This window comes from Stegodyphus dumicola, chromosome 12 (genome assembly GCF_044657685.1).
Source record: "Stegodyphus dumicola isolate Sdum_Otavi_A_Nest chromosome 12, ASM4465768v1".
Taxonomy (NCBI): Eukaryota; Metazoa; Arthropoda; class Arachnida; order Araneae; family Eresidae; genus Stegodyphus; species Stegodyphus dumicola.
Genome location: NC_140779.1, coordinates 67,181,013 through 67,199,235, shown reverse-complemented (window position 1 = coordinate 67,199,235; position 18,223 = coordinate 67,181,013). Strand labels below are relative to the sequence as shown.

The following is an 18,223-nucleotide window of genomic DNA, read 5'->3' as shown; positions in this document are numbered from 1 at the left end:
TCTACAAATTAAAATGTACATAAAATGGTTAAAAATGTGTAAGGATTATGTTAAATTTATTAACAGTTAAATTTTGAGTTAAACTTCTTTTCCCATCGATTCTTACTTCACCTTACCACTTCCGGTCAGAACGTAGTTTTAGAATCACGTCTGAATGTTAATGAGGAAGAAGGGTATATAACCACGAAGTTCTACAGTTTTAGTGAGAGAGATACCAGATATTCTGGCTGCACGCGTCGTTTCCACGATGAATCTAAATCCTTCCATTGGATTTGTGGACGTCTGAGGGGCCTGAAAGGTCGGAGGGGTCAATGTAAACTTCCCGGACTGCAACGACATGGTCTGTTGACAACCTTTCGGGCGCCAATTGCAGGATTCTCCGTTGTGTATTTCTAAGTTATAGTTGAAAATGAAGAACCTTAAGTAAGCGAATAATAGCTTGAGTTCATGAGATAGAAAACAACAAGTAAGGACGGGGAAATAACCATTTATTATTCCAACTAAAGTTTAACAAAACTCCATCTTGGAGTTGTACAATAAAGCCGACACTTAAGCTTGAACTTAAGAGACTAATCTTAACGAAAGTGATATAACCGAAGCTATCAAAATTCTAACAGAGTTGGCCCCTTAAAGCTAATTGAGTGCGAAGCTATGAAGGGCCTAAAGTGCGGACGAGCGTAATAATAGCTTACGAGAGAGTAGTCTGAAAAGGCGGGCGCGTGCAGCCAGAATATCTGGTACATCTCTCTCTAAGACTGTAGAACTTCGCGGTTATATACCGCTTCCTCATTAACATTCAGACGTGATTCTAAAACTACGTTCTGACCGGAAGTGGTAAGGTGAAGTAAGAATCGATGGGAAAGGAAGTTTAACTCAAAATTTAACTGTTAATAAAATTAACATAATCCTTACAAATGTAATACTCATTGCTACGATGTGCTTATTAATATCGATCTAGAGCGAAGTGTATAACATATGAATTCAGAACCTTTATTTTAATGACTGCATTAATGTCACAAATGTTTGTAAATATTTGTAATAATATTTATTATACATTGTGTCAAATTTATATATATAGGTATGTGTGTGGGTGTAAGATATAAAATATGAAAGAAAATTAAAATTACTAACTTTACACTAGCAATAGTTCCATAGTTCCTCATTTTAATTTGTATATCTCCCCTTTCTGTTCTAAATGCATTATAACAATTTTTCTGGACTGCGTCTTTCCAAATTAATTCGTTCGTGCTTGTTTATGCAATCCTTCTCCTTTATGACAGCTTGTATCCAACATCAAATCAAGAATTTAAACAATGAAATCAAATTTACAAATATCACTGTTTTTAATGCGCAGCCCTTTTTTTCACTTCGCTTTGCTAGCAGTAAGATATATCACGCTGCTGCTCAGTTTCGTCCTTTGTCTAAAATGTAAGCTGTATAAAATTGTACAATCTATTTAAAAATGCAAAAAAGCTCAGAAATATAACAGTTTTGGATTTTAATTAGAAATTGTCAAAACACGAAGGGTAATATCCTTGGTGTTTTGACAATTTCTAATTAAAAGTTAATATATATATGTATATGAAAATTTCTAATTTAAATCAAATCATATTATATTTCTTAGCTGCTTTCCCATTATGAAAAGAATTTTATTCAAGTATACGAAGACGAAACACGATCACTTCTTAATTATTGTGGATTTTATGGAAAAGACGAATTCACCTTGAAAATTCGGCCTTCTTCCATGGAGGCAGTAATAATTAATTTTTCTTTGTTACATATTTTTTAGTACTTTGAGTTTTTAATATTAATTTCATTACAATTTAAATCTTATACTAAGTATTTTTTCCATAGTTTAATCTCAATCTTCTAAAGAATTAGCTTTTAATAAGCTTCATTTTACAAGAGTCTCATTCTTCATTATAATCGAAAATAAAAGAAATTAATAACTAAATTTAAATTCATAGTTTTAGCAGCGGTAGCGCTAGATTTTTATCTTTGAAGTCCTTTTATGCTATTTTGCATGCTTACTATTATTATTATTAAAAAATAAATTATAGATAAAAATTAAGAATTATTAAGTACGTATATGTTTTAAAGCGCTGTGATTGTTACATTATATACAAATATTTTATAATTAACAAAATATATTTAAGATTTGCCGAAAAACTTGCAAGTCTCATTGTTGGTATCTTGCCAGGAGAGATAAAGATCTCCTGTGATAAGATTTGCGATCTGCTGACCGCTTAAAATTGGAGGATCGGACAATTTAACGTAATATATCTTAATGTGACAAAGAATAGATTATATTATAACTTTTCTGTATATATATATGTTCTTTAATTATATATACATGTGATGTACCAGCTTTTGTCCGGAATAAATAGATTGGTGAAGAACCATAGATGTAGTCGTAGCTTAAATTATCAGACGATAAGTTTAAAAAACAGGATCCATTTATTATTGGTCAGGAGAAATAGCAGTTACAAAATCAGATATCCGGAGTAAATAAAAAAGAATTACTAATAACTTTTTGTATGAAGTTTACTGCATTGTTGCATTAAAGAAATGCCTCCCGATATTCCTTTGAAAGTCCTTTTATAGCCTCTGGAAAGGCGGACCTTCCAAGAAATGACGTCAGCCTCGTCAGCCAATCCAGTTCGCTTTAAATATTTCCAGAACATTGTATAACTGTACGTGTAGAAAAGGCGGGAGAAACAACTTGACTACGGGGCTGTGGATTTAATTCCACGTACTTTCAAATAAGAAACCGTAGCAATTAAAAAATGAAAAGAACATACAGTTAGAATTTTAAGTGTATTCTGACTAATTTTTATTATTTTTTTATTAATTTTTTTATAATTTTTTTATTTATACAATTTTTATTACATACGGAATTTTATTATTACATACATATATATATATATATATATATATGTTATTTCAACTTTCACCGGTATTCTGTTGTACTTCATCGAAACAAATTTGTTTCGTGTAATTAGTTACTAATCAAAATCAAGCAGCTAAGCCATAATAACATCAAACGTATGTAACATAATCAAGACGAGTTTTTCTGTCTTAATTTTATATGATTATTTGCTATTTTTATCTTTGGCTGTGATGAGTAACCCTTTTTGTATACAGAAAAGCTATATTTAAAATGATTACTTAGGCGTCAAAAATTATACCGAAATCATGAAAATCAAGATCTGACAGTAGAAGCATTTATTGTACAATAAAGTGGCAAATTTCGAAGAGATGATAACCATAGAAATATGAAACGAAAATATTTCATTATTTTAAAACAGTATAAATAATAGCTGAATATAATAATAATTCCATTCTCTATCAACAGGAACGAAACAAAAGTTTGAGTAACTCGCGATATTTCAGGATGAAACATTTCCATAACATCTAGAGTATTTTATAGAGATTAATAATTTAATTTTCTTCTAATGTTTGTGAATAATCTAGAATACATAGAACATTTAAAATAAATAATTATGCTAACAAGATGATTCTTCCCTAAAATACTTATTATTTTCAAATGAATTTTAAAATTAGGAAGAAATGTAAAACATAATTAGTTCTTTATATCTGTATTGTATGTTGCAGCTGCCCGACGAGAGGTTGTGATGGGTCTGGTCACGTCAATGGGAAGTTTGCCAAACACCGAACGTGAGTATAATTCCCATTTCATACCACTTCCAACTTTTATAAGCAAGTAGCTTACATTTAATTGATTTTTAAACATAAAGAACTTAAATCTGTGAGAGAAAATCGCAAATATTATAAAACTGAGCTAGTTTTAGATCATTAGGTTTATCGATGCAAGAGACCTGAAAAATGTGCAGTGCCCTCTTTGAAATACGAAATCCGCGGGTACGCGGAAAGGAGGGAGAAAATACCGTATATAGTAAAAACAAGTTTTTTAGATGCATATCATCAAGTCTCTTGTTTTATGCATACAATGGTGCCTATCATATGCATATAATGGTCTCATATGTATTTTATGCATACAATATGCCATTATGAAGTCTTTCATAACGAGCGCCTGAACGAACCAAAACATATGCCGTTAAGTGAAATCCGTATACTACGCTGTAAGCTACACTCAAATTTTGTCAGAAACGCTAATTAAGCAGAAAAGCTAAATATGTTTTACTTTCTGTTTCAATGCTGCTTATACACAAAACTGATCTATGCAAAGATAGTGAGAAGACGAGCGAATGAATAAATACGTTTCTTTATAATATATTTCCGCTATATTTTATAATGTATTTCAAGAACAGGAGGAGGCCGGGAGAAAGTTTTCGTCTAGTGAGCAAGAGGAGAAGAGAAACGGCCCATGCCTCCGTGGCTATCATATACCTTCTGAAGAAATGGAGATTAAATCGATTCCACATTTCTTAGAACAAAATTTATTTAATTAGAAGTGGAAAGTGGTCCATGTTGCAACCAAGCAGTGGTATCTTAACAAACTGAGAACAGACTTGACTGATCAGTTTAGTGGCAAAGTCAGACATTATTCCACACACACACCACACACAAAAAATAGGCAAAGGAACTATTTAAGTACTCATTCTTTGTCCAATGGTCAGATTTCGATTCAGTGTTAATCGATCAGCCTACAGTCGCTCAATTCGCGAATTGTTTTGGTACCCATAATAGATTTTGTCGCAACACAAAATGCATTGAATCTCACTAAAACTGAGCTCTACTTGTAGTTAACTATGAATAATCCAGCTAATATTGATTCAACATCAAAAGCAATAACAATGGAAAACGAGAATTTAAAATGATGAAAATTGTGTCCACAGTTCTGATGACTCTCGCTTTTCGTTTTATCATGTAGATAATCATTTATCTCTGAGAAGATCTTAACTTACTTATTCTTTTTACCTCTTGGTGCTATCAATCAACACTTTTGCCCTGCCATTTTCTGTTTTCGAGTCCATATTAAAGTTATATGTTAACTTCAAGGATTTAAGAATAGCGCATTTGTCTAACATAAAATCAGTTAACAATTCAAACTTATATTATCATTGGTTTATTGAAAACTATAATTGGAGATGGAAAGGAAACAAGAATCAGCGTAATACTTATTAATTCGCAGGACTAGTTTTGAAAGTTCCCCTATATTTAAAACTAAATTAATTCTGCAAATTAATGCATATTACGCTGATTTTTATTGCCTTACCACCTTTAGTTATTGCTATTTAGCGCGTTATTTTAACTCAATTTATTAAAACTCTTAATTTTGGAGGATTCATGAAAAATAAGCCCTAAATCTTCAAGTAGCAAAAGTATTTTCCATTCCTTGGAGGAACGTAGATTGAAATTTTAGCTAATTTTGTTTTTCCCTTCAAAGACTCATCTTGCATTTGAAAGGTTTAACATGCAGGAAATAACGAAAGTTTCAGTATTCAGAAACATTCAACAACAGAATTGCTGCATGAAAGTTTCAGCATGGAGGGAATGATATCAAAAGAGTAAATAACGTTCATTAGTGTTGAGTAAATAACGTTAATTAATTGTTGTGCTTATCATCCAGTTATTAATATCGAGAAATTTTGTGAAAGGGAAGTTTATTATGAAGTTGTTTCTTCTAACACAGGAAAGCCTTAATTTAAATCTGCATAGCTGTTTACCTTTAAAAAATAAATCATGTCAGGGTTTGTATTATTGAACATGCAAAATATCCTTTATTTAAAATAATTATCAAGCAATTATTATCTATTTCAAAATTTTCGAACAACTTATTGGTCAATCGGCTATCGATCAATTGACCTGTTTTCATATTGAACTACAATATCGCTTCGATTATTCGTTCAGACCGAAGATTTAAGGGACTTCTCAGATTTAGAAACCGAAACCAGCCAATACCATGCAGGCGGTTCGCGGGATTTCCTATTTGAATTACATTTTGAAGACACTGAAGACTTGGTTTTGTAACTGATATGCATTATCTTTTGTATACAGTTTTCTTTGCATAATGATAGTGATTATAATATTCTGTGTCTTGACGCTAAGATGAGCCTTTAACTCTTGATCATTGTCAATTTGTCAACTTCCTGTATTTCTTTTTAAAATATTTTACTGTTTCTTGGTCTACATTTGTAAATTCTGACTTGTATTATACCTTCAACTGTGAAGTCACATAATAATAATTCGGACGCCATCTTGTGTATGCAAAATTAAGATGAAAATAAGACATTGATATTGTATTAAAATAAGTTACGGCTTCCATATATGTACGTGACGTAATTTTCTGTTTTGAGGTGTGCAGTATTTAATGATGAAATGTTAAGTGCTGCTGGAGCTGTTAAGTGCAGTGGAGTTGTTATGTGCAGTAAAAACATTTCAAGTTATATTGAGTAATATTATTGCCCCGTATACTAACATCAGACCTTCCCAACACTTTTCGGTGGCTCTATATATAGTCCCATCTCATACGTACATAAAACAAATTTTAATGTTTTAAATTAATAAAAACTATCAGTATCTTATTTCATTTCTATTTCATTCGACAGAGTGGCCGGGTGCCCGTTGGCGGCAAAGAAACGGAAGCTTCTGGACAGCTCGTGTCATGAATTTTCGTTGGCCAAAACCCGGCGGGCGGAACAGAAGCGGTCAACCTCCTCTGACTGTGCCAAAGGCTCTCAGGAAACGGAAAAAAAGCAAAGCTGCGCCAACAACCAGTCGTCAACTGACGCCAAAAGAGGGGACAAAATGACTGGACGCAAATGCACCCAAGAAGCACCTCCGAAGTCCCTTGGAGTTGTCAACGGTGGATTAACTAGCAAATCTGTCACCAAAGAGCTTCTCGAACCAAGGACAGAAAGGAACCACAGGAAAACGGTTGATTACGCAAGTAAAAGTAAGTAAAAATTCGATATTTATGCTTCTTGGTACATATAATTGGGACGCCTGTAAAATTATGCACCATCATAAAGCTAGCGCTGTCCAGATGGTATAATGGTTAGGGGAGCCTGACTGCGATACCGAAGAGCCCGGTTGGAATTCCGAAGAAGCATGGATTTAAATTATCTGTCCCTTCATAGCAGGCAAATGTGGCCCACCTATTAGGTGCCTCCGTAATAAAGAGACCACCACATCTGGCCTTAGGAGTGGCCGATGCCGGCATAGGCAAGCTCCGTTGGGTAAAACTAAAGCTAGCACCATCGGTCTCTGTTCGGTCTTATATTAAATCGGTTTTTGTTCAAGAAGATAGTAATCTTCATAAGGGTGCATAAGCATAACGATAAATTTGCTCTTATGCAGATCAGTTTCTGACTCTAAAAAAGCAACTTGCACAAAGTTGTGAGCATGTTTATATCACGACTTCACTTATACACGTACTTCAGAAGTTCAACTTTCAGCTGCTTTGCTAATTAGAATACCAAATTGAAATCCTATTTGCGTAGTGGTTCTCCACCAAAAAGGTGCTCTTATCACTATTCAGATTGCTTTTTACAGGTAAAAGATTGATCTTTATAATTGTGCTTGCACTTCTTTAGCGGAACATTCTTATGAAGTCCTATTTTTTCTCAGAGTGGCCAATTCATACAAAGATTTTGACACCTTTATGAAGGAGTTTTCTTACGAAGCCGTCCCATACGCTAAAGGAAAATACTCGTGTTTGTATTTTTCCTTATACCTTTATTTATACAGGGATTCAAAACTTTTCCGGCCTCGTCACATTACAAAAAGTTGCTTATCTATAAATTCCTCTTACAGGCGTATACTAGTAGCAATACTAAATGAATAAACTTGAAAGTTTCATTAGGTAAATCGTATACATTATTTTTAATGAATACAGTTTTAATGCATACAATTTAATGTATACGATATATAATAGTATACATTTTCTGTTTATTGAATTCAGTAATGTAGAAACCTGTAACGTAAAATAACGTTCAATCTTTTTGTAACGATTAATTTCACACCTTTTGCAACAATTAGGTTAAAAGCAAAATGTAATTAATACTAATTTATATTTATCATCGAATCTAAGGCCGCAAACGAAGAAAAAAATTCTGTTTAATATAAAGTTTCAAAAAAGATCAAAATTCGAAGAATCGTGTAAAACTATATAATTGCATTTACTAATAAATATATATTCGGTTGTTGCTAAATCACCCTTCGTACTTGTGTATTTGATAAAAAAAAAAAGAAATTTTTATTGTAAAATATTTTGTCTACATAATTATTAATACATTAAATTAAATATTATAAACCAATTAATTTGGAAAACTACACATGAACGTAAAATTACATTGTAATTATGTGATTTTAAAATCCATTTGTTTTTTATGAATGATAACATTTATTTTAAGGTCTGGGAAATTCCATTCTTAAAGAAAATGGAGAAAAGCGCTCAAAGAAAGGTCAAGACGCAACGGCCAAAGAGTCTTCGCGATCGACCCCAGCAGCGAATGCTGGGAAAATTCCCACTTCCATCAAAGAAGAGGACAGATGCCCGCCAAAAATCAAAGAAGGCATTCACAACAAACCGGTAGCATCGCCGCAGGCGAAAGTAAAAGAAACTGACTCTAAGAATTCTGAACGATTTCAAAAGAAATCGAATGTCAGCGTGTTGCAGAATGACAGACGATCTAAAAACGGCGCTGGCGTTTCCAACAATAACAGCAGTCTAACCACCCCTTTGTCGAAGGGAATAAAATATGAAATAGAAGACCCAGAAAGTGATTCGAATGATTGCCCGAAATCTAAGCCTAACGCAACAACATCTTCTAAATGTAGTGAGAACAAATACCGCACAGGTATTTTGGAACACTCTTCGAACAAAATTAATGATGAAATGAGTCATAACGCACAAAAGAAAGCAAAAGTGAAATCCGAGAATGAATTGGAACTGAGAGTTGGCAGCTGTATCAAGGTAGAGCAATTAGAGACTGAAAAATGCCTTAATGATAATAAGAGTGATGTTAAGCTTATTAAAACAATAAAGACCGAACCTATTCAGCCAAGCGTTTCCAAGAAAAAAGAAATTTGTAAGAAGGAAGTGATCAAAACATTTGATAAACAAAACTCTCCTAACACGAGCAATAAGACAAACATATGTACAAATAGTATTAACAAATGTTTAAGTTATCAAAAAAGAACGGACGATCTTCCTAACAATAAAGTCTCTTGTCAACAAGGTAACAAACTTAGTTGTAACATTGAAAGCCAATCAGGTGAAAAACCGAAAATAGAAAAGTACAATAACCTCGCAATAGAAAAACAACATGTTCCTCAATTTAGCCAGCAAGATGTCAATCGGCTTGCAAATGCAGTTGGAAATAGTTCAGAGCCTGGTCATAAAGATCTGTCTGGAAAGCAGTTAGAAAATCGGGTAACTCCCAACGCCCATCATGTAAGTTTTCAAGGCACAATTTCTTGTCACCGAGATCTTCATCAAAACAAACCTCATGTGAACCACATAAGCCGGAAAGAAAATAGTCAGATTAAATCCCAAGAAGAAAGGAAACAATTTATTCATATCAGTGCTGATACTTTCAACCAGTCTTTCAACAGGTTAACAAACGCTAAGCAACCACAACCTAATAAAAAACTAAGTAATCAGAAATTTGATGTATCTAATAAAAACATTACAAACTTAAATACCATGATATGTAATCAACTCGAAAATCATTCAAAAAATAATATGACTTTAACTAAATACACCCATTCAACATCGCATGACCAAATGACCATTTATGCTGATCATAGACTTAACAATCAAATTTGTAATAATAAATTCAAAAATGAGCCAAAAGCACACGAAAGGAGGGATATGGAGGTAGATGAAGATGAAAAACGCGTTCAAGAAGCTCAAGAAGCCCTTAGAAGTTTGACAAGAAATTGTGTTAATGACAAATCCTTTTCAGACAATAAAATTGAAAAACCTTTCTTCGAGAATTTGTTCGAGAAAAAGGCATCAGACATTGCTGTGTCACACAGTTCATGGAAGGACGTGGTAAACGTGAGCTCGACACCTATTAGTACAACTCCTGGAAAGTTAGAAGTTAAAGACATCTATAAGGAAACTGCAACGGAACCGGTTCTGGAGGTTGTTCATTCTCAGAAAGATCCTACCAGAGACTGTGATGTAAAGCCCATCGATGGAAACAAACAAGGCGGTAAGGGTTTAGTTTTTTGTTACTTTACCATTCTCTTTAGATAGCAGTTTAAAGTAACTGCATACAGATAATGCTTTTTTCAAAGTGTCACAACATTGAAACTGATTTAAGATTCTGATAAATGCTTTGCTCTTTTAATATGTCTTGTGGAAGATATAGAAAAAATGTCGGCATCGTAAATTTCATTAATGGAATGTTTATTCTGCAAACGAAAACTCCTTTTCATCTCATTAACGCTAATATGACGATAAATGGCCTGTGATTAGTTATTTACAATAAATAATAGCAATATTTAATATATTATTAGTAATCTACTATTAATTACGTAGTAATAGTATTAAAACTAATATTAATTTTTGCTTGGTCATTGGTTTGTTCAAATTCTAAAATTTAACTTTAAAAGGATTTTTAAACTGCTTTTAAGATGATATTTTTAAAGTGTTTAAACAAACTCTATATTATTCTGAAAAATCAGAGAATATTTTATTCATTGACAATATTACTTTTTGATGGCCAACTATTCCATCCAATGTTGCTTAAAATTTATCTCATTGTCCATGATGTCAGTTGTAAAGATCTTGGATAAAAAGAATAACCCATTACAATTAAATTTAATTATAGAGGGTTTTGCCTCATAAAGTACTTTCCAATATTGAAGCCTCATATGACTTCAAGAATTACGGGGAAAAGGATGTCCTTGATGTAATTAACTATTTTAAGCTATTAATGAAAATGACGGAATCGATGAGAAACTGCTTTAAGAATTGTGGTTAATAACTCATTTGATAATGACAATAATCAATAATTTTGAATTGGTTGATGGCACTTTTCTACAATGCTTCAGAAAATGGTATTAGTGCATTATCTCATAAAGTTTGGCTTGTTTTGGGGGGATAAACTAGTTCCAAACTCTTGACAGTTGTAAAGCAATTAATCGCTGTGTCTGAAGTAACTACAGAGACTTGGAAAGGTTTAAAACAAACTTTTTTTTTAAAACAGAACTTTGAACATAAGTACGCGTCTAGTGCTAACTAAATCCCCCATACACACTTGTGGCAATGTAACTAAAATAACAGTAAAGCTCCTAATTTAAAACGTGGACTATTAGTCAAAAACTATACAAATAAATTTAAATCTACTTTAACTCAGAAAACCCTAACCGGAGTGTCAAATTTAATATCGGTAGGAATTTCGCAGAGCCGAATAATTACAAACACGTTCTCTCTTACAGTCCCGAAACCTCAGCTTAAATACTAACTGATTTACATTCTGGTGAGCAAACGGAAAGGAGAAGTTATAGTAAAGGCTAAAATTATAAATAACTGGTTGATTTCAAATAATAACTTTATAATTTCATAAAGAAAGAGATAAACGATTGTCATGACATTTTCCACGAAAATGGAAATAAACATAATATGACTGATTATTCTAGTATATTCGTATGACAACCTTGTCAATAAACAGGAAGAAAAACTGTTATGTTGATATAACAAATGTCCAACAGTATTTTCTTTACATATCATTTGCATAAGTGCTAATATTTTTGAAATATATCTATATTCGGCCCATAATACTCATATTAGTTAATAATGTTTTTTAAACAATCTAAATGTCTTGAAGTAATCTTTAATCAAGAGTAAAGAAATTCTATCCCGTGGTGTTTTAGAATTATTGCATACTATTTCTGAAGCTCCGGAGTTCTACAAGCACAAAAACAAGTAAATCATCCAACATTCCTAAGCTTTAAAAGAAGCCGAAAACGCAACGTTAGATTTTTAACAAAACTCTATTGATTTCGAGGCAATTAGACAAAGTCTTCTTCAAGAGAAAAAAAAAATGATTCTGAAAAAGGAAATCCAAAAATAAGTAGTTTATGTATTAAAATAAAGTGTTAATTAAACCACAGTAGAGAAGAGAAATGTATTTTCAGAATTCACAAACACATTATCACGTTATTTTATTTTTCTGATATTTATATAAGAACTATTTAATTGTTAAATGAGTGCATTCAGCATAACCATATATTTTAATAACAACCCTACTTACAAATAACAAGATAGAATTTCTGATTGAATATTTGCCCAACAAAAATTAATTCATTCTGTTTTTTATTTCTCAGCTAAACAAGATGATACGAAATCCACGAAAGAATACGACATGGAAAACCTCCTGCAAATCGAAGCAGAATGTGCTAACATACTTGCGGCTTCTTTTGGAACACAGCCGCCTCCTCAGGAAACTATTACCTACAGAAGACCGGTAGAAAGTTCTATATTTTATTCGTGACAAGTTGTATAATTGTAATTTAAGAATGTACAAATAAATCTAAACATATATGAATGCACAAATTCTGTTTTTATTTACGGTATTTAGATATTAATCTTTCGTTGAGCTCAAATCTGTATTTAGATTTCATAAATGTTATGTTTTAAAATTACGACCTTAAGAAAAACTTAAATATTTGGCATAACAGGCGTTGTTTAGAAGAGATTTAATCACGAGTCTCATTTGTCAAAAAGGAATATATCTTAAATTTTCGTTGATACAAAATATTCGATAAATCGAATGTTTTTTGACGAAAAAATACACAGATGTCTTTTATCGTTATAATACAGTTTATCGTACAGTTCAGCAGGTGTTGTTAATAATGTGCTAAACACACTGTCGCTATGATGCCCTGAATATATACTGTACTAAATAAAACTCCAGGTGATGACAAATCATATCCCTGTGCATTTTGTTTCGCCACTTTCCTAATCTCTATAGTTCTACTTTTCGAATGTGAATGCTAGTAGTAGGATCGTAAATCCTGCTTATGGATCACCCGCAAAGTGGCATAAACTAACTTATTTCTAGTCATCCAATTCTCCATATGTTGAACCAGCTTCTTTCAATTTTAAAACAGTTCCTTCAGTCCATCTGATGTTGCAATCCCTCACTCACGTTCTCTTGAATGTTCTCCATAAGGAATTTTGCATTCTTGTTTGGTACTTGAAACAAGAAGCACTCACTGTCATCCTGGCAAATGCAGCCTAAAGTCTATTGTTTTGGCTATACTCTCCTTGCATTATTCTTCTGTTTTATGAAGAGAGATTTATAAGTCTTCAAGATTTTATCAGGTCCTCCTATTTTAATGGCTGGATGTCTTGTTAGGAAACTGTAGACTCTGAATGAATTACTTGTGCATATCGGTAATCGACTGTTTTTCGAGTTAAATTTCGATTTCTCGTCTGGTCCGGTATTACACTAGAAGTACCGGTGACATTTTGGTAACTTTGATTATCACTTTTAAGTGGTTTATGAATGACCGAGTGGATAAGATAGCTAAACATTAGCCGTTCATGCCGGTTAGTATCGCGGCGAATGACCTGGCTGCATGTGAGTTTCGTAGTTTTTCGCGTATATAACGTGAATACGATATAATTTCCTATAAAGCATATTCCACATAAGATAGGTAATTTTAACACGATTTCAAGTCATTCAAATTCAAGTACCATTTTTCTGATATACTTACGGTTCACAAGACTTGTGATTCAAATAGCTTTCTTCTGATACATAAAAAATTTTGAATATTTTTTATTTTGAATTTTTGATGGTTTTCATCCATCAAAATGAATTTCGTCATAAATTTCTGCAATAATTATTGTCTTCAAATAGTTTTATTAAATATATTTTGTTTTACGCCGAATCCTAGGTATTTTTTCCAAATTTATCGTTAATTCAAATTTTCTATTTCTCTAAAACATTATATAATGCTTTCAGTTTATCACAATTTGACTGTATTATGTTACTGAAATATTTCTAACTATTTTAGAACTTGAAAAACAAATCTGGATAAAATTCTAAAAGTTTATTCTGCAGGAAATTTGAGTATCAGGCAAACTGTAAATTTCAAAAACAATATACCTTCAAGTTAAAATCATCTTATACGCTTAATGATAGACAGTTGGCTTTAGACGTCAAGCCTGTCAAGGAAAAAAAAAGTGTCATTCGTAAGAGTAGATGCAGGTCACAAGATCATAAATACAGTGCGGGCATTGAGGTTGAATAAATCTACAAAAGCAACAGTAGTGACAACTTACTTTCATTCTCTTTAAGTCTTACCCTACTTTTTAACCAGTTCCTACTTCGTGCAATAAATTAAAAACTAAAGAAAAACTCTGAAGGCTTTCAGATTCATTTCGACGTTTCGAGAGCATTTGGACTAGAAATATTTAAAAACAGCGTATCATTAGAATTCCCGATAGACAGTCTCTTGCGCTGGAGATACAAATGTTTTATTCCCTATAGTGTTGCCATTGCAAATTTTCAAATTTTTGAGTTTTTTAATCAAAAATTAATTAAAGTTTTACAAAATGTTAAATAGACAATAAAACAAATCTAAATTCCAAATTGGGGCTTCCAGGTGCCATATTTGGGTGCAGGACTGCGTTATCCAAAGTTTGATGACTGTAGGTACCGTTGTTTTTTCACAATGCAAGAAACATACATACATTCATGTAGATTCTTCATTATTTAATTTCTTTTAAATATAATGCAGGGCGATAATGTTTGGTGGCAACAGTTTGAAAAGTGATACTGCCGTTTATAGTGATTCGACACAAAATGCCGTTTCGAGACTAATAGCTCTTCTGGGCTAATAATTTCACAAATTTACAAACAAAAATCTTAAACAAATGTTTTAAAAACAGCATGTGTTTTATCAGTTTACAATCAGATAATATAATATCAACGAAATCTATTTAAAACAAAGATTGGAGATTAAGAGAAAAACCCAGACACAAATGTATTCTTATTGGTCTTCATACTATCTAAACTTCTGATGAGTTAATTTAATCTTATATGAATCTAATTCAAGCTAACATCTTCCAGATCGTTTTTCATTTCAGACCATAGTTAAAATATAATTTTTCATCATTTTTAATCTTTGGGTAGTATCCAAAGAGGCAGCCTTAGTAAAATGCATTCAAGTGCAATAAAAATTTAAATTAATCATATTCGCGCCTTTTCGTAATTTTTTTTATTTGTCTTTCTTTCACATAATATGTTCTAACTGTAAAAAATGCGTAACTAGAGATACAGATCAGATTGAAATGAATAATATTTAAAGCGATGACCTCAAAAGAATGTATTAAGGCGCATTTAACCGCAATGAACTCAGAAATATTTGCGCTTCTTCTTAACATACATTTTTATGTATATGTTCTTTACTGAGAGAAAAGATGCAGTTAGAGATATGAGGGAGATTAAAATGGAAACTAGAAGTCTATTTTCTGAAAAAAAGCAAAACTACCTCTTATAAATATTATAAAAGAATTGAGAAACATTTTAAAGGCTATGAGACTATGCAATTTATGATCGTATAGTCCCAATCAGTTGCATAAAAGGTATACAAAGAAACATTCAAAGAAATGAAGAATTTTTCATTAGCATTATTTTAGCAGCAATAATAAAAGTTTACTATCTTACTCAAAATATCTATGTATATATATGAAAAACATAAAACAGAATGAAATATGATCAATAATATTCAATATTTCATCTCTGTTTATGTAGATATATGTAAGCACTCTTGCATTAATTTTGTATTAAAAATAAATTATAGTAGCATGTTTAATTACTTAAATTGAGAGATTAGATCATATTTATGAAGCTGTATAAATTTATATAGAATTTTCTGTGCTTATAAATAATATATATAAAAATTTTTAAATTAAATTTTTTTGTAAAATTTCATTTTTTTGTCTGATAAAAATGAATTTTATTTACAAATAAATTGCATAGTTAATGAAAAAGTACATTGTTCTATTACATTCTTTAATCCACCCAAAAAAGTAGAAGTACTTAGAATCTGAAAACTTATTTAATCAATCAAATAAATTAGAAGATTAATCATATTTATTTATTTCAAAGAAAGTTTGAAGATATTTTATAAATTATATATATATATCTTCTAATAGCGAAATCTTTGCAATTATTTTTCAAGAAACTGCACATCATTTCAATTACATTCCATTTCAATATAATAAATATAAACCATTTCTTTAATCTCTCTATATGCGCATAATATTTTCAAATTAAATCTCTCTGTCTGAAAAGCTTCTTTATACTGTCCTGTTATATAACAGACATCTCATTTCCTTATTCTATTATAAAGCTGCTGAGTTCAACGTACATTTAACCTTACTTAAATTTGAATGAAAATAAAATGTAATTCTATTATAACTACGAACGGACGATGCTAAGAATGCATTCTCCGTGCCATTTTGAAAATGTATGCTTTGAAGAGGAACATAGTTAAAAAGAATCACTTTTCTCTCTCCTAATAGTGTTCTCCTGAAGACTGCGATAAGTCTAACATTTCGGCAGAGTCCACTCCCTCCCCTGCATCCACTCCCTCCCGATCTGCAGGCTCTCGCACTCCCTCTCCACTCTCCTCTCCGCCATCCTCCCCCCGCCACAACCCAGAAGGAGATGAGGAAGAGGAAGATGCGGAAGAGGATGAGATTCGAACGAAGCGCTTCTGCTCCTCCCCTCCGATGGCTGTGGATGTTGCAGTCGGAGACTCCTGTCCCCAGCAGGAGGACGAAGATGAGCTCTTATTGGCGGAAGGTCACGTGATACGAGAAGTTTCCACAACTTCTACCAACACAGATTTCACGTCATCCGAAAGCACACAGGTGTCAGCGGGAACACCCATGTCTCCTTCAACCGTACCCGGTAAGGGAAAACCTCATTAAAGAGGAAACGCATCCGCCTCCTCTATAAAAAATATAAATTCATCCTTTCTGTAAATGTGATTTTTAAGAACACGTATCTCTCGATTTACCGCTGAGTATCCAATTTGTGTTAGAAAAAAAAGTTTGTTTATTGCGAAACGACAAACTTACCCTCGCAAATCATCAGTGTGAATCAAAACTGTCTACATAAAATGCGAAAAAGACTAACTTTCTTTTGATTTATTTATTGTATTACTTTTTATTACGTCAGTTTAATTTTTAATCACACTTTTTAAAGTTGACGCTATACTTAATATTCGTAAATATTGTTCTTTAACACCCATTCTAACTTATTGTTTTCATTTCTAATGACGTTTATTCTTCTATTATTTATAAAATTCTCTGTCCGTCGTTAATACTAATTTAATTTGCATAACTAACTGCCTGAAAATACGAGTAAATCGCTTATAGTATTTTTCTATGAATTATAATATTCTTCTTTCATACTTTTTTAACTTCATCGGATTGATTGCGATTTTGATTTTACGCCGTCCTAGTTCTCGGTATTATCCCTGTAAATCGAGAGTTGACTCCTCGTGGCAAAATTACCTTAAAGCACAAAGAAAGTTACAAACGGTGTACATATGCCAACCCATATATTACGCAAATGAGTTTTAGCAGAAAAGCTTCCACTTATTAGAATGATTTAAATAACTACGAAGAGAATAAAATTAGTGAATAAGTTAATTATTTAAATGCATTATCTGGTTAGCTTTTCAATCTTATTATTAATTATTTTGAAGTTATAATAAACTTCATCATCAAAATTATTTTAGTTCAGTTGAGTCTCTAACGCTTAATTCTTTATAGCAAATACACAAAGACTATGAAATAACATAGCAAGTAAATGCATACGCCTGCTTTTTTACGAACAACGAAAAAATGCATAATTCATAAAAGACTGTTGTTCTGATTGTTTTCTTAAAATTCGCAAACAGCTTTCGAAGAGAAAAATGGTAAGAGGGAGGGGGAGAAATGAATAAAACCAATTCCTGCCAAATGGAAGTATAACGCAGAAGACAATGAAGTAGCATTAACTATCCAAACTTGGTACATTGGTATTTCATATAATCGGTTAGCAAGAGCAAACACATAGAAAGTAAAAGAAATCAATCCTATTGACCTAAAATTAACATGTATAAGACATTTTTTAAATAGCTATTACATCTGAAATTCTAATGAGGCAGCTAGACACATGCAGCAAAATTTCATTTAAATAAGGGTATTTTAGGCCACCTTGTTCTGTATGGTAGTCAACAGGACCGGTGTCATATCCTTGGCCTCGGATTCGAATCC

At 32.1% G+C, this 18,223-nt stretch overlaps 1 protein-coding gene across 1 annotated transcript in view; it reads left to right on the top strand.

Annotated features, from left to right (window-relative positions):
• LOC118192129 (uncharacterized) overlaps window positions 1-18,223 on the top strand; it is a 202,080-nt gene that overhangs the window by 96,073 nt on the left and 87,784 nt on the right. Inside the window, exons 5-9 of the mRNA XM_085806517.1 lie at window positions 3,616-3,678; window positions 6,534-6,880; window positions 8,340-10,148; window positions 12,268-12,407; window positions 16,478-16,868. Coding sequence (XP_085662643.1) covers window positions 3,616-3,678; window positions 6,534-6,880; window positions 8,340-10,148; window positions 12,268-12,407; window positions 16,478-16,868 — 2,750 coding nt within the window. The remainder of the gene's footprint in view (window positions 1-3,615; window positions 3,679-6,533; window positions 6,881-8,339; window positions 10,149-12,267; window positions 12,408-16,477; window positions 16,869-18,223) is intronic.